We start from the raw sequence: 15,472 nt of genomic DNA, 5'->3' as shown, positions 1-15,472 counted from the left end.
ATTCTACATATTAATAACTGATAACTGTAAATCCACGTTTTGGTTCCTGGAGTCCAGTTGTTTCCGAAGCTTTCGTCAGTCTGTAAAAATATACCTCAGATTTCTTGTCAAATCTATTTGTACAGTCAATCTCAAAGCTCTTTCCCGTTTTAGATGTGTTCTGTATTTTTTTTTTTATGTGGATGTAACCACAGTCACTCTTGCCAACGGTGATGTCACGTGCATACCCTCTGTAGGAAACAAAGGAAGCAGAAACAGAACATAGGGAAGCAAGGAAATACAAACTAAAAGTCCATAAACCAGAACATAAACCTGACAATTTTAAGTGCCTTTCATTTTCAAATATTAAACTGTTGACACTGTCTACTTTAAGTTAGGTATGAAAAGTCAATGGGTCTGATTCACTAAGCATGCATACACACAGAGTTGTGAACGTATTCACAAACAAATCATGATTCATCAACAACTTTCACTCTAAAATGTATTTTAAATTTACAAAAATATGTAGACAACTGAAAACTAAGGGACCAAGCCCAACCCCTGAAAAACAACCCAACACCATACATCCCCCCTCCACCAAACTTTATACTTAACACAATGCAGTTAGAGGCAAGTACCGTTCTCCTGGCAACCGCCAAACCCAGACTCAGTCCATCAGATTACCAGCCAGAAAAGTGTGATCGTCACTCCAGGGAACACATCTCCAATGCTCCAGTGACACCATGCTTTACACCACTGCATCTGATGCTTTGCATTGCACTTGGTGATGTAAGGCTTGAATGCAGCTGCTCTGCCATAGAAACCCATTCTATGAAGCTCTCTACACACTGTTCTTGAGTTAATTTGAAGGCCACATTAAGTTTGGAGGTCTAGCTATTGACTCTGCAGAAAGTTGGTGACTTCTGGGCACTGACTGTGATTTTATGTGGCCTATCATTTCATGGTTGAGTTGCTGTTGTTCCCAATTGCTTCCACTTTGTTATAATACAACTAACAGTTGACCGTGGAATATTAGTAGTGATGAATATTTTTTCCGAAAATACAGGTGGTAAGTGGCGCCTCGCTTGAATTCACTGAGCTCCTGAGAGCAACCTATTCTTTAACAAATGATTGTAGAAGCAAACTGCATGCCTAGGTGCTGTATATCTGTTTAAAATGTCATCTTATCATGTTTAAGTTATTCCTCGTATCATGTATCAAGAGTAATAAAAGATGCGTTATAGCTCAAGCTGTAAGGTAGCTCTGCATATAGATGCAGATACTTGTATGTACAGCTGGCTAATCGGAGGTCTGTAATGTTTTTATAAAAGGTGTTTAATGCATTTGAACTTGTTTTGAAGATGGTACTATTGGCATTGCTCAAAGATCTTGCTGAGTGTGCTCTCGAGCAAAAACGCGTCTTTAGAGAGTGTCATATTTGCTGAGAGTTATGAAAGAAAAGAGGACATACTTTGGGTGTGTTTAATATGAATTACTTACCTCGGGCACGTGGTCGCTCATTTAGAATACTCCGTATTCATCAACATTTTAAAAAGGTTACAAACAAATTTCTGTGCAGACACACGTGTTGTGAATTAGGCGGAACATTGTTTTGTGAGGAGTTGTACCTGCATTTGGGTAAAAATACGTATAATTTATATCAATATGATAGATCAATATGATACAATATCAATATGATAGAGCTATATGTATAAATAATTGTGCCTAAGTTTGCATTTATTAGTGAATGAGACCCAGTGATTTTGAATATATGTCAGTGTCATAATGCAGTGAAAAATGGGTGGGTGGTATGACCAAAATCTTATATCACAACACAAGAAATTTTATATCTCACATAACTTTTTTTTGTTTGACTGAATGGACACCAAAATATAAGATTATTTATAACAGATAACTCTGGCACCTTCACTTGTAACACCTAGAATTAGGAATCAGAACAGTAATACACTGCAAGTATGACTAGATATGTGGAGACATTTTTAAATGTTCCGAAGAAATGCAATAACTTAGTGTGAAAAAACAGACTGAAAATGAAGTTACCAAATTTTAATTTTTTTTTTTTTAAATCAGTTGATTAGGTTCACAAAACCAGTCTGACCGATTGGTTCACTGACTCAGTGATCCGGTTTAACCAACTTCTGGAAGTGAATATGATCAGTGAATAATGACATACATCTGATTCTGTTCTTCAGATTAAGCAATTGAATGCCTTGAATAACATAAAGAAAAGAAAAGAAAGAAAGTTAAATGGGTTTGGAACAACATGAAGGAGAGTAAATTATGACATAAATTTCATTTTTGGGTGAAACATCCCTTTTTGTAAATTGTATGACTGAGTTTTTATCACGTGTCTGGCATCAGTAAAAACATTTTGGAAAATTCTCTGCGATGTCAGTCATGAATCGAATATTTGCCTACAGGTCAGATCACATTTTATTCTTTTTATGACTCTTAGCTATTTTACTGTTTTTTTCCCCCCATCTCTCTAGTCTGTGTTCATTGTAACGTACCGGGAGCCAGACAGTCCTGAGTATACCTCTTTTCGCAAAGAACTCCACAAGAGAGCAATGCAGGACTTTAATATACAATTGGAACCCTCAATGGTGAGTTGCTCTTAAACAAGATCAGGTTTTGGCATATACGCAGAGCCATCTGTCACATCAGATTTAATCAGAACATTTGTACACACTACATAGTTCTTTTTTGGCCTTCTGTCGCTGTCTTGAAAGTATTGAACATTCTGTTCAGCTCTATAGGCTTTCAGGAGCTAAACTTTGTTTCCTTTTACCACAAGATCAGATATGACACTTAAAAGAGCTTGAATCATAAGTTTGGCTTCCTCATGCCAGGCCCATTTTCCTGAATCAGCTGTGCCCTTTGACAAAAGTAGGAAACAACTCCCCGAAACCCTAGATCCACATATGTAGCTGCCAAATGAAAACACTCCGGAAATTAATTCTTGAGTACACTAAATGGATTGCAATTATGAGAAATGTATTAATCAAATTTCTACTTATAATAATTATATTACTGTTGATATAATTGCTATCCAGTCTATCATGCATTGTAAAGATGTTTACAGTGGCTCCAAATTGTATTTGAACACTTAGCTACACTTAAAGGTCCCGTTCTTCGCGTGTTTTCGAAGCTTTGATTATGTTTACAGTGTGCAATATAACATGAGTTAATGTTTCGCGTGTAAAAAAACACAGCATTTTTCCACACAATTTACTTATCTGTACAGCGCTGTTTCCTCTGTCCTAAAAACGGCCTGATGATTTCCTTGTTCTATGAAGTCCCTCCTTCAGAAACACTTGGTTAGTCAGCTTCCTTGGTTAGTGATTGGACAGCAGCTTAGCGCACTTTGCCCGGAAAGGTCCCGCCTCTTACCATAACGGGGAGATGCAAGCGCTGAATGCGCGCTCTTTTCCACGTGAGAGAGCAACAAGACCACGCCCCCTATTTTGCGTATTCTTGTGGGCGGAGGGTTAGTCAACAAACGGTTCTAGTGACGTCATTACAGCAGGAAGTGCAGGGGTGTAGTCCAAACCGGCCGTTCGCTGTAGGCTTTGAAAGGGAACTTCTGTTAAATAAAATATCTCGCTTGGCATTGAACTTTGAGCTTTATAATTTTACAGGTATTATTTATGCTCTAACAGCAACATTACACACTAACTAAAGTTTGAAAGATGGAATCGCGAAGACCGGGACCTTTAAAACTATTAAAATGTCATTGCATAAAATAATAAAAATAAAATATGAAAGCAAGTGTCATCTGCGGACAATTTATCACAGAGCTAGCTTATTTGGAATGATGGTTATGTTTTTACTTGGTAGAAGTAAATTATTTCCTAATGCGGGAATTTTTTTTAATTTAACACATGCTTTAGACAAATCACATTTCTATGTTTAAAATGCTTTCTTTTTCAAGTCAGCTGATTTGAGCCATCTTGAAATTAGGTCTGCCAGATTAATAATTCATTCAATTACATTTTTCATCAATGGACAGCCCTGTTAGTTTTTCCTCACCTCATTTCTCCTTCCCTAGAGAACCTAACCCTACTCTCCCCATGTCTGTACAGAATGACAGTTTCAGATTTCTTAATGTTTAAAGCTCTGTTTTGCCTTTCCTCAGATGGATTTTATTGCCGGCTGTTTCCATGATGGTTTTATGCTATATGCTAAAGCCCTCAGTGAAGCGTTAGCAGACGGCGTGTCTCAGAACGATGGGATCAACATAACGATGAGAATGCAAAACCGCAGGATCTGGGGTGTGTTGAGTGGTCTCGGTTTACAATGCAAAGATATATATTTGATAAAAGCATTCACAATATGATCCTATGATACCTTGACAGTTATTTCAATAGAATGGTTACAGATTAAATCATTTAAGCCCTTCACAGTTTGAGGATGTGATGACATGTACCTGGTTTTAGCAGCAGTGTCAAACTGGAGTGTTTTGACAACTTCACTCTGATTCTTTTTAAAGAGAGCGGAGGGCTTCTAAGAGCTCTTCTGAGGTCGATGTTGGTAAACTCTCAGCCTCTTTTGCAGGGAGTGTAGAGGTCAGAATCCTTGATTTAAAGCATGTCCCAACTAGCTTGTGGATGGAAAATCTGTTTCTAATACGCAACCCATCTGCTGAGCCCTCTCCCTAAAGGAAACTACACACACTGTGCCAAACACATATAGGAACCACCAGGCAGAAAACTGAATGCACTGCAAAAAGTATTTTTCTTAATCAGTATTTTTGTCTTATATTCAGTAAAAAAATATTTCAGCATAGTGAAAAAAAGAATAATTTAGAGAGAACCCTGCACATGATGTAACTAAAATGAAGGAATGAATTAGCACAACATTGACATGATGTAACTGAACAGAGGGAACAAATTAATCAAATGTGGTCATGGTATCTTTTTTTCTTCTTCTGAATGTCATGTATCCATTAACAAAAATCCCACACTATTCAAAGTATATTTTATTCTCTGATGAGTTTTCTTCTTGCTTTCAGTTCATTTAAATATTTAATTCATGGCCACAATATATTGTACCCCCCCATATATATTTATATAAAGCATTTTTCTCTCAGGTATTTTTATCTTTGTTTAGGCTGTTTAGATATTTTTCCTGAAAAATATTTATATATACTGATATAATGTATACTATATAAATATATCATATATAAACTATATAATATATTATATATGCAATTTAATATATACTGATTAATAACATGGTAGAGCTGTATTTTTTTGTCCATAAATACAATTTTGTTTTACATCCAGATTTAGAAATATAGCATTAAATCATGTTTCATATGTCTGTAATGTAGTGACATAGAAAAAATAATAATTTATATCTCAGTTACTCAGTACTAATGAATAACATGAGCTATGAAAGCACTTCCTCTCTCGATAATATAAAAAAAAAAAAAAAAAAAAAAAAAAAAAAAGATTGTTGGCTAACGAAGAAAAAACAATATGCAATCTTTTTACTTTACAGCTTTGAAAGCAACACTCAGATAAAAAATGTTTATTTGATCCCTGGGCTTCTGTTTGTTCATCACAGGGGTGACTGGCCTTGTAAGCACAGATCGGAACAATGCCAGATACACAGACTTTAGCCTTTGGGGGATGACTAACCTGAAAACCGGGCAATACGCTGTAAGTAGAATGTCCACAAATTCAGCCAACTCATGGATTCTTATTCATACATATATAAGAATGAAAAAAATCAGTTTGAGAGATACAAGTACAGTTTTTAAATGTCCTTAAAAATGTATTTTTTTAAACCATTTTAAAAAAAACAAAACATAGCAATATAGTTTACCAATGGAATCCAAATGCCTATGCTGCTGTTGCCAAAAGAGTTTCAGAACACCTGCATATGAGGGCCTTTGAAAAAAACATGACAGAAATAACATTATGAAGGATTTAGCTTTCCTGCTAATTGTTTCCATAGTGAAAATCTTTTTGATAGACATGGTGACAATACATAACAATGGTTAAAGAGTCGATCATATGTAGAACAACAGTCTAATTTAGCCCACATGCCACTTTCTCCATAATTACAGTAAATGCGGCCGTGGTTGGACGCTCGACATACCAAATAATGTGCTGCTTAAAAATCAAATCCTTTACTAGCCCTTCTGTCCTAATCTAAAACATGTGTTCATGAGCTTGTAAGTGTTGTTCATTTTTCAGTTTGACTTGTTCATTCATAAATACCAGGAGTCTTTTTTGATTTAGAATGGCCTATCGCAACTAAAAAGAAAGTAAATTAAAGACTATTTAGCTGGTAACAAAGTGATTGAGTTATACCATGCATTGTTGCCATAGTTACCTCTTATGCCACCAATATATTCATACTTTTCTTTTCAGAGACTAGACAGTGTTGCATGTACACACTGTGAATCATGTGCAGAAAAACATCATCTTATATATTTTATTAAAATAGTTCAAAGACTTAAAAATGAAATGATAATTGGTAGGCCATGGTATCTTTCTAATATGTAATGCAATATTTGAAATCTTTTCCCGCTTACTGTAACTCAAATATGTTTACGAGTATTTCTTGTTAAACAGATTGTTGGTCACTACAATGGGACCAGTAAAGAAATCTTGTGGTCCCCAACAGAGAGGATTCATTGGCCAAAGAATTCTCCACCTCTGGACTACCCACCGTGTGGATTCTCACCATGCAAGGAAGGTAGGGACCCTTTAAGTGTAAACTCAAATCTGACCACTTGATTTACAGGCCATACTCTACTGAATCAAAGGTGTTTGACCTTAGTTTGGTTTTATTTTTGTCTGACTAAATCTTTTACCTGTGAATGCTATATAATATGCAGTGCCGTTTCTAGGCATAGGCAAACTAGGCGGTCGCCTAGGGCGCCAACAGCTGGGGGGCGCCAATGAGCCCCTGCCCCAACAAGATTTTTTATTTATTTCATATATATTTTATTATTAATATTTTGTACTTTTGCTATTTCAAGGCATTATGATTAGTTGCGATTTTTGGAGTGAAGTCGCAATGGTGATAGTGGCGCTGCTGTAATGAAATGAGATCATGTAGAGGGCGGCAGGAACGTCGTCATCCGTGGCGTTGTAACGCTTGTGTCCGAGTGAAAAATGCGGATAGCTCACTTAATGTAACTGTAGTGGATGCAAACACGGAGGCGATTAACATCAAACAGATCGCACTTTATTCCCCGCTGAACTCTCATCACAAACTCCCTTTCCGTCCACAGCATTACTTAATAAAACAAAATAACTGTTAGCAACAGAAAACAGAAAATAATCCCCACACATGGGAGCTGAAGACTCAGTGCGCACATACACAAAATGCAGACTTCGTTTGCAGGGAGCGCGCGCAACTCTTAAAGGGGCCACAGTATATTTCTACTCGTTACAGCGTGCTTTAGTTTCATCATCATGAAAAGGTCAAAGCCATCAGGGGCTCAGTATCGTCAAAAGAAAAAAGAGGAAATATAAAAAAAGAAAGCGAAATATACAGGTATAGCCTACTTATTGGTTACTTGTTCTCTACTAAGCTGGTCGCTCTATCATAACGTTGAGCAAAACATTACACTGAATATTAGTACTGGACGGACCACACGCCATGCTCATTTCAGGTGCAGAACATTATAGCAGTTCATTTGAATATATATATATATATTTTTTTTTACATCAGAGATAGCTGTTTAGTGTAAATTGATCAAGTAGGCTAATAACCATGGGCGTCACTAGGCCCTTTTTTATGAACTTATGCATCAGCCCCCCCTAAAAAAATATGTGATTAACCTTTAAAACATATGAAACTGGCGCAAGGCTTCGGCTACTGCTTCGTCCCGTCTCTTATAGTCTTTGTGTCACTCACTGTGTTCTTCAATCCGCAGCGGCGCCGAGTGACATGGTTTTCAAGCTATTGTTATCTAATTTTTTGGCCTTCAGAACATCTTAAAATACAAAAATGTAGATCATAGAAATCAAAATTTTCTCGGGGGAACATGCCCCCGAACCCCCCCAACATTTGGGATCTCTGTGAAAATAAACCTAGCTACATAATTCGATTAATGCATGTACAGTATGCCCATGAAATAAGGAAGTAATATTTACTTAATAAATTGTAGTTTAAAAAAAAAAAAAGGGGGGGGGGGGTGCAACATATGAATCTCGCCTAGGGTGCCAGAAAGGCTAGAAACCGCCCTGATAATATGTCTTTTTCAGCTTTCAGCAAGAACAAGCACTGTAAACCTCCTTTCTATGTTAATCAGACTTATTGTAGATTGCATCACAAAAATCCATCTCTAAAATTAGTTTAATTCTAAAAATAATATTTTTTGCTTTACAAAAAGACAATTAATGCAAGATTTTTGCATAGATTTTTTGTTGTTGTTTTTTTGTAGTTACGACAACATTCAATTATATTTTTTTCATGCTATAATTTGTTAGCCTGGCTCCGCCCTCCTACGTACGTCCGCTCAATTTTCATTTTCCTTCAGTATACTTCGTCTGGGATTGCTGTGTATTCTTAGGTTTTCTCCTAACAAATTTTTACCGGTCCAATCAGTGAACAGAGGGAATAGCTGAGAACAATGACATTGACGTTGTGCGTTAGTTTGAGTTGTAGTTCAGTAATGGCGGCGGAGAAAGATGCGAACAAAACCATTCATGTGGCACCGCTGCCGAATATCCAGAAGTTAAAGCTGGAGCAATAACAATTTTCTGCTCCCTTTTTCCAATTAAAAACCAGAGAAAAATGCTTTAAAAGGGTTGTACCCATTTTTTGTTGATATCTTTGCATTTAAAGGGTAAACCATTTATTTTACAGCTTAATTTGACCAGTCATTTGTGTGTATATATTTATGTGTGTGTGTGTGTGTGTGTGTGTGCATGTGTGCTCAGCCAACCGCATCCTTGACAGTTAGCTTGCGCGTAGACACACATGTACACGCGGTCACTTTGCTTTCTTTTGACATTTCTCAAATTAATAAACAGATATAAACACAGTATACTACACAGTATTGACATTTTTTCTGAGGAGATCTAACTTGTACACAGAGCGCTGCTAGTCTGTCTGGATGGCAGGAAAAAAACATTTAAATACCTTTACTCAATTATCTGGACTACAAAACTTTGAGAGATTATTTTTTAATATCTGTTCTTTGAAATTAGCAAAAAAGAAAAATCCTTTTATAAAAAAAATTAAAAATTGTTTTTCACATTATCGGCCTGTATCTTATACTACTCATTTCGCCAGATCGGGTCACATATTAGGGCAAAGAAAAAAGTTGTTTAATCTCAGAATTGCATGTAAAATATGAAATGACGTGAATTTGAAAGACAAAAGCCTTCCAGAGACAGTAATACATTGTTAAATGACTCACTGAGTGATAATTAAAATAATAATTAATGTGTTCATCAGGAGCTGATTAGATGTTACAATGTCGAGAAAACTCTTTTTAAAAGTGAAATGGTTTCTGTAAATCTAGTGATCAAATGCTGTGGGTCTCCGTTTTCAGTAATCATCTCATTAATAGTGTGTGCAATTTAAGAATTGCAGTTAATTACAGTGCTTTCATTTATTTAAGTTGTGGTAACAGGTCCTCTGAATTACTTTTTAGAGTGTTGAAAAATATGTTTGTGTACCTTCTCTATTCATAGTAGCTGTAGTGATTCATCAAATGGTGGAGAAGAGTGGTGTAACTTGGCATATTTCCAGATGTCGATGAGCTCACTTTCAGCATTTTTAAAAGGCTGATTAAGGTGTCTAGATTTATAGATAGATTTAATCTGCTGCATCCTTTACAACCTGGCACTCAGAATAGACCTGCAAGATCACTTTGCAAGCTGCGTTCATCGCAGATTTTTAGTGAATCAAGTGCTTAAATGCAGGCAGTTTACATAAATAAATGCTATATCAGCGGGCCCGAATTATTGTTTGTGAGGTCTTACTCAGTGTACCCAAAAAGTCAGTTTTGTTTTATATAATTATTATTTTAATTCCCAGATCATCTTCCTGTACTTGGAATAGTGGCAGTTGGGTCTGGACTGGCTCTCATCATTTTCGGAATCTCCAGTTTTCTAATCTACAGGTACATTCTTTTTTTACTACAAGCTTTACTGTAATTATTTTAGTTTTCAGATTAATGACAACACGTGGAATACCCTAGAGAGGTGTTATTTAATGGTTTGCAGGAAGAAGACATGCTAGAACTCGCAGCTGTTTCTTTTTTTCAGAGGATTTACGGGAAAAGCATCTATAGGTGCCAGAGTGGAATTTACATGATTGTTGCCAGAGCAACCGCTCAGCAGTTGTTTGAGTGAAATCTGGAAAGTATGTCTGTTTCTGAGACAATTGCAGATAGTCTAAATATTTCACTGCTTGTTACACTTGGTCAGCTGATATTTTCAACAAATTTCAGGCTGTGCTGTTGACCTCATTGCCTCAATTATGACTGGACCCAGGCGGAATCTGTGGACGTTGCGTTTTCAAAGCTGATTTTGGGAGCAGATCGGTGGAATTGTATGGAATGGATTTAAAAAAAAAAAAACGTGTTCTGAAAGTTTTATAATCTTTTCAATATCTTACAGCATAATATAATTAAATAAGATAATTATGAAAATAATTATAATAAATAATAATAATAGGGATGCATGTTATATCACTACTATATCAGCTAATATTGAATATATAATTAATGATAATTTCCCCTATTTGCTATAATTTAATTGAAGATAATTAAAAAATAAATAATAATAATTCAGCCTAACACACAATTTATAATCTTCAGCCAATCTAAAAATGAATATCACTTTCTTGTAAAGTACAGAATAATGTTGTGATACCTATATTCAGCATTTATAAAATTCAGAATTGTATAAGCTAACTGTAATATCAGTGTTGCCCTAAATAATAATAATAGTAATGAACTAGAACAAATATTTTTTTTACAATACATACTTGTGTGATGAAATTTTGACTGGAATAAAAAAAAAGTGAAATGTAAAGTATTAATTGTACAGGCTTTATATAATCTGACTCCTTTAAGATCTGCAGTATATAATGTCACACTTCTCTTCATAAAATTGCACTGATTGCAAATTGCCACGCACATCAAATTCAAGGCACTGATGTTTTCCTTCAGAACAACCACTGGCTCTTCACCCCTATACTTAAACTCACTTCAGACCAATGTGCCCTAAGCTTACGTTCTGCAAGTGAACGGCGCCTTGTAGTGCCACCCCAAAGAGACACAAAATCACTCTCGGACTGTTCCAAACTGGTGGAATGACCTGCCTAACTCAACCCGAGCTGCTGAGTCTTTAGCCTTTTTCATCTATCTGCTGAAGGTGCAACTTTTTCGACAATATTTGACCCAATAATACTAACACTTGTGCTATTACAAAAATTTTGGTTGCATAAAGTTGTACACTGACAAAAAAAATCACAGATGTATTGTCAAAAGTTTAACTTTATTGGAAGCTTCAACTTTGATCTTTTCACTCTCAGCTTGTGAAGGCAAAGGCAGGATCCAATTTTTGCACTGATTGTCATATTTCAGTACTGGAGCTGCTGAGCAAGCCCTATCTATACATTCCTTGATTCTCTGTCATTCCCAAAGAAAAAGACAGCTACTATTCTATAATATATATATATATATATATATATAGAGAGAGAGAGAGAGAGAGAGAGAGAGAGAGAGAGAGAGAGAGAGAGAGAGAGAGAGAGAGAGAGAGAGAGAGAGAGAGAGAGAGAGAGAGAGAGAGAGAGAGAGAGAGAGAGAGAGAGAGAGAGAGAGAGAGGAATAAGTAGACGAGGAAGCTTTGCTACATGTACAATGGAATTACTGGGATTGGTCACGGCATTTACATATTGTTGCCCTGTTGTTGGTTTGATTGCTTCTATTGCTCTCCTCGTTTGGTTCTTTGCTACCACTGCCTTTGGCTTTTGGCTTGCTCAGTTCGACACCTAAATTTTAACTATATTACTGTACTGCCCGAATTGACTCTATATGATATTTGAAATGAGCTGGATAACATCACCGTTTTCATCAGAACGGCTGTACAGCCGAATAAAATTCTGTTGCCTTATCTTCCTGTTAACACGTTTAAGCTGCATTGAAACAATTGGACTTGTAAAAAGCGCTATATAAATAAAGGTGATTTGATTTGATTTGTAAGTGGCTTTGGATAAAAGAGTCTGCTAAATGATTAAATGTAAATCATAATTTTAAGGGTTGAATAATATACAGACAGGAGCAAATAAATAGAACACAATAAATAGAAAGCAGTGTACTATGGTTTTTGCATTATTGTTACAGCTCTACAAGTTTGAATTTAAATCAGTGCAAAACTTTTGTTTCAAGCTGAAGGTTTGTTATTCTAATGCTATTTCATGCATTCTGACTTAATTTACAATGTTAAAGAGATGGATTCTCATGCTAATTAAACATGGCAAAAATGTCAAAAAACAAGTTGGCCGTATGATGAACTATTTCTGTGCCCGATTTACTTATTCAGGATTTTAATATGTTTCAGTATGACTTCATAAAGGGCAGAATTCCTTGTATGGGCACTTCTCCCGGATGAGCACGTGCACACATCAAACAGAGCGAGAGCAACCACATGCGCATCAATGTCCTTTGTTCGGGTTATGGGACAATTAGATCACAAAATCAACAATGTCACTAAAGAAGCCCACCACACGCCTGGATGAGCTTGGCTGTTTTTGGAAAGAATCAGTAAAGCGGTTCTGTCTTTTATAAATATGATAAAGCTAAAGACTCTTCGGAGATATGAAGGATGCAATACTACTTTACAGATACTCAGGATTAACATGAGATTGGCAGAAACGGTGTGCTTTATACCCTTTAAATAATGCTCCTGTTATTTGTTAAACATGATGTTTCCATGCATGTCTGCACAGAAATCAGGTAGATTTTTTTTAATGTCTCATACATACATATTGTCAGGATTTAATAAGCAATGAAGCACATAAGAGATACACTTTTCATACATTTCATATATTTGTTCAGTTTATTTGAGAAATTCAGTTTCCTTTTTTAATAAAATCATAGAGTATACTACTGAATAGTCTGGAACGACATCTTATGGAAAGGGGAATTGTAGAAGTTGACTCATGGGTGGGCTCAATTCCAGTATAGTCAACACTTTGAGACAAATATTGATGTTAGCTCCTCATACTAGAATAAATATTGCAGTTGCAGCAGAGGTAGACTTATTCTTGGACTTGTCATTCATTCATCTGAACTCCGTTAAAAAAAAATAAAAAAAATAAAAAGACTGTAAAATGGAAATTATGTTTAATAATACCCAATCAGACATACAGTACACACAATTATTTGACACAACAGAAAATATAAATAACAAGTAACAGTGTAAACAGGTAAACATTTTTGAGGGTTTCCTGGAAATCAAATTCATGACCTTGACATTTCTATCATGTGTTTGAGTTGCAAGATTTCATTATTATTAATGAAACATTGAATAATATTGGTGCTACAGGAGTTACTGTTGGCATGGGTAACAGTAACAGAGAATGTAACATTTAAAAGCATCACCGTAATGCTGTGCAAATTTGAGGAACCATTGTTTTTGTGTGTGTGTGTGTGTTTTTTAAAAAAGTTTTTACATGGAAATCATGACCAAACCAAATATGTGTAGAGTCTTGCAATTATGTATTGCCTTAGCCTGAACGTATATGTTGATGTAACACATTTGTTCTGTTAACTATTATGATTAATTATTATAGGTATTAACCACAGATTGCTATAGTATAGCTGATATGCTATACATTTTTATATATTGGATATATATTTTATATACTGCCTTCATGTGCTATTGGAATTATCATAAATTCTAGTTTCCTATGTAAAAAAAACAAAAAACGAATGAACGCCCTCTCTAGTCAAAATTTGAATGTGATGAGATCGTAATCACGACTTCAGAAGTTGGATGTAGGAAATTTCCGATAGCACTTGAGGACAGCATCATGCTGCCTTCATGTGCTATCGAAAATTTGATCATTTTCACATTCAAAAGCTTTTTTATCAGATTTTATAAGATTCCATGACGTTGCATCAACGTTGCTCTACAACCCGGGAGCATGAAACTGAATGAAATTGCCTCTTGGTGGTAGCCTGTGCATATGTTTACTCACTAAGAAAATGTGTTTTGGGGTTTCATGACCTTTTAAGAAATAAATTTACAAAAATACAACAACTTTATGCTAGTAGCAGATCAACATTTTAATCCTTATTCACTGAAATGTGTTAAAACAAATTTGAAAGTAGTGGCAAAGGAGATGCTAAATGGCTTTCATTGTATTAATGTTTGAGGAGTATTTAAGTTTGTATTTGAGATATTATATGAAATTGTATGATTTCAGGCAAGTTAAAATGAGATGGACTACTTTTGTGGTGCTTTTTGTAATTTTTTTGGAGCTTAATAGCCCTTGGTTCTTATAACTGTAAAACATCTTGTTACTTTCATCAACCTTTTGTCCTCTGACAACATAACCCGGCTCTGGTCTTAAAGAGACCTTAACTAACCCAGGAGCAAAATTCAAACAAGTCTCGCTAACTGAGAGGTCAAGGCCAGCAAAAGACCTTGGTAGGGGGTACGTTTGACCTCAACGGAGAGCCCTTGGCATCCGGATGCGGAGTGAGAACTTCCCTGGCCTGGGTAGAAGATTGGAGGTTTGCTAACCCCTGGAGAGAACAGACTATGTCTCCTATTATACAGGGAGCCGTGGCTCGACTCGATGGACGTAAGGGGAGAAAGTCTAAAACGTCTCCTTTCTCTGATGCCGGAGGTGTGGTTTGAGCCAAACCCCACACATCGAAACGCGCTTGGCAGCGAATGTGACGGGACTGGAATTAGGAGAGCAACCGGAGGCAGGCAGAAACGTTTGTGCGGTCTGACCCAGCCCCGTACATCGGGCACAGCTCTCCTTTCCTTGACCAGAGGGTCAGGAATGACTCTGGAGAGCTGGAGCGGGGGGCCTGCTTCCGAACCGCTTCAGCTCGAGACGTCTGTGACTTCTTTGGCTTGGAAATGGACGGCCACAAGCTCCCCAAACCGTGGCAGGTGGGGGATGACCCTGGTCGTTCCTTCCTGGAGGAGAATCCCTCCTGTACAAAAGGTGCTCTCTAGGCTGAGAGGTGGAAGTACTTGAAGACTCCCTATTCCTTTTGGGATGACTACTTCTCAAAAAGCGTGAGCCTCGTACAAAGGGTTTTGAGAAGGAGATTCTTGCAAAATCTACATTTGAAGTGCCCTGAACCGCCTCGCACGTGTGAGCAAAACCCATGTACTTAAAGGGTTAGTTCACCCAAAAATGAAATTGATGTCATTAATGACTCAAGCTAATGAAGTTGCACACCTGTAAGACCTCCGTTTATCTTCAGAACACAGTTTAAGATATTTTATATTTAGTCACATAGCAT

The 15,472-nt window shown here is 36.5% G+C and overlaps 1 protein-coding gene across 1 annotated transcript in view; it reads left to right on the top strand.

The window, feature by feature from the left end:
* The window catches only part of npr2 (natriuretic peptide receptor 2), a 72,949-nt gene that overhangs the window by 14,717 nt on the left and 42,760 nt on the right, over nucleotides 1-15,472 (top strand). Inside the window, 5 exon segments of the mRNA XM_067437918.1 lie at nucleotides 2,490-2,603; nucleotides 4,136-4,271; nucleotides 5,569-5,663; nucleotides 6,585-6,708; nucleotides 10,012-10,096. Of these exon segments, the coding sequence (XP_067294019.1) occupies nucleotides 2,490-2,603; nucleotides 4,136-4,271; nucleotides 5,569-5,663; nucleotides 6,585-6,708; nucleotides 10,012-10,096 (554 nt within the window).

The sequence above is a fragment of the Pseudorasbora parva genome, chromosome 3, assembly GCF_024679245.1.
Source record: "Pseudorasbora parva isolate DD20220531a chromosome 3, ASM2467924v1, whole genome shotgun sequence".
In the NCBI taxonomy this organism is placed as follows: domain Eukaryota; kingdom Metazoa; phylum Chordata; class Actinopteri; order Cypriniformes; family Gobionidae; genus Pseudorasbora; species Pseudorasbora parva.
The sequence above is the reverse complement of the archived record's forward strand: the minus strand, read 5'-3'. Positions and strand labels throughout refer to the sequence as shown.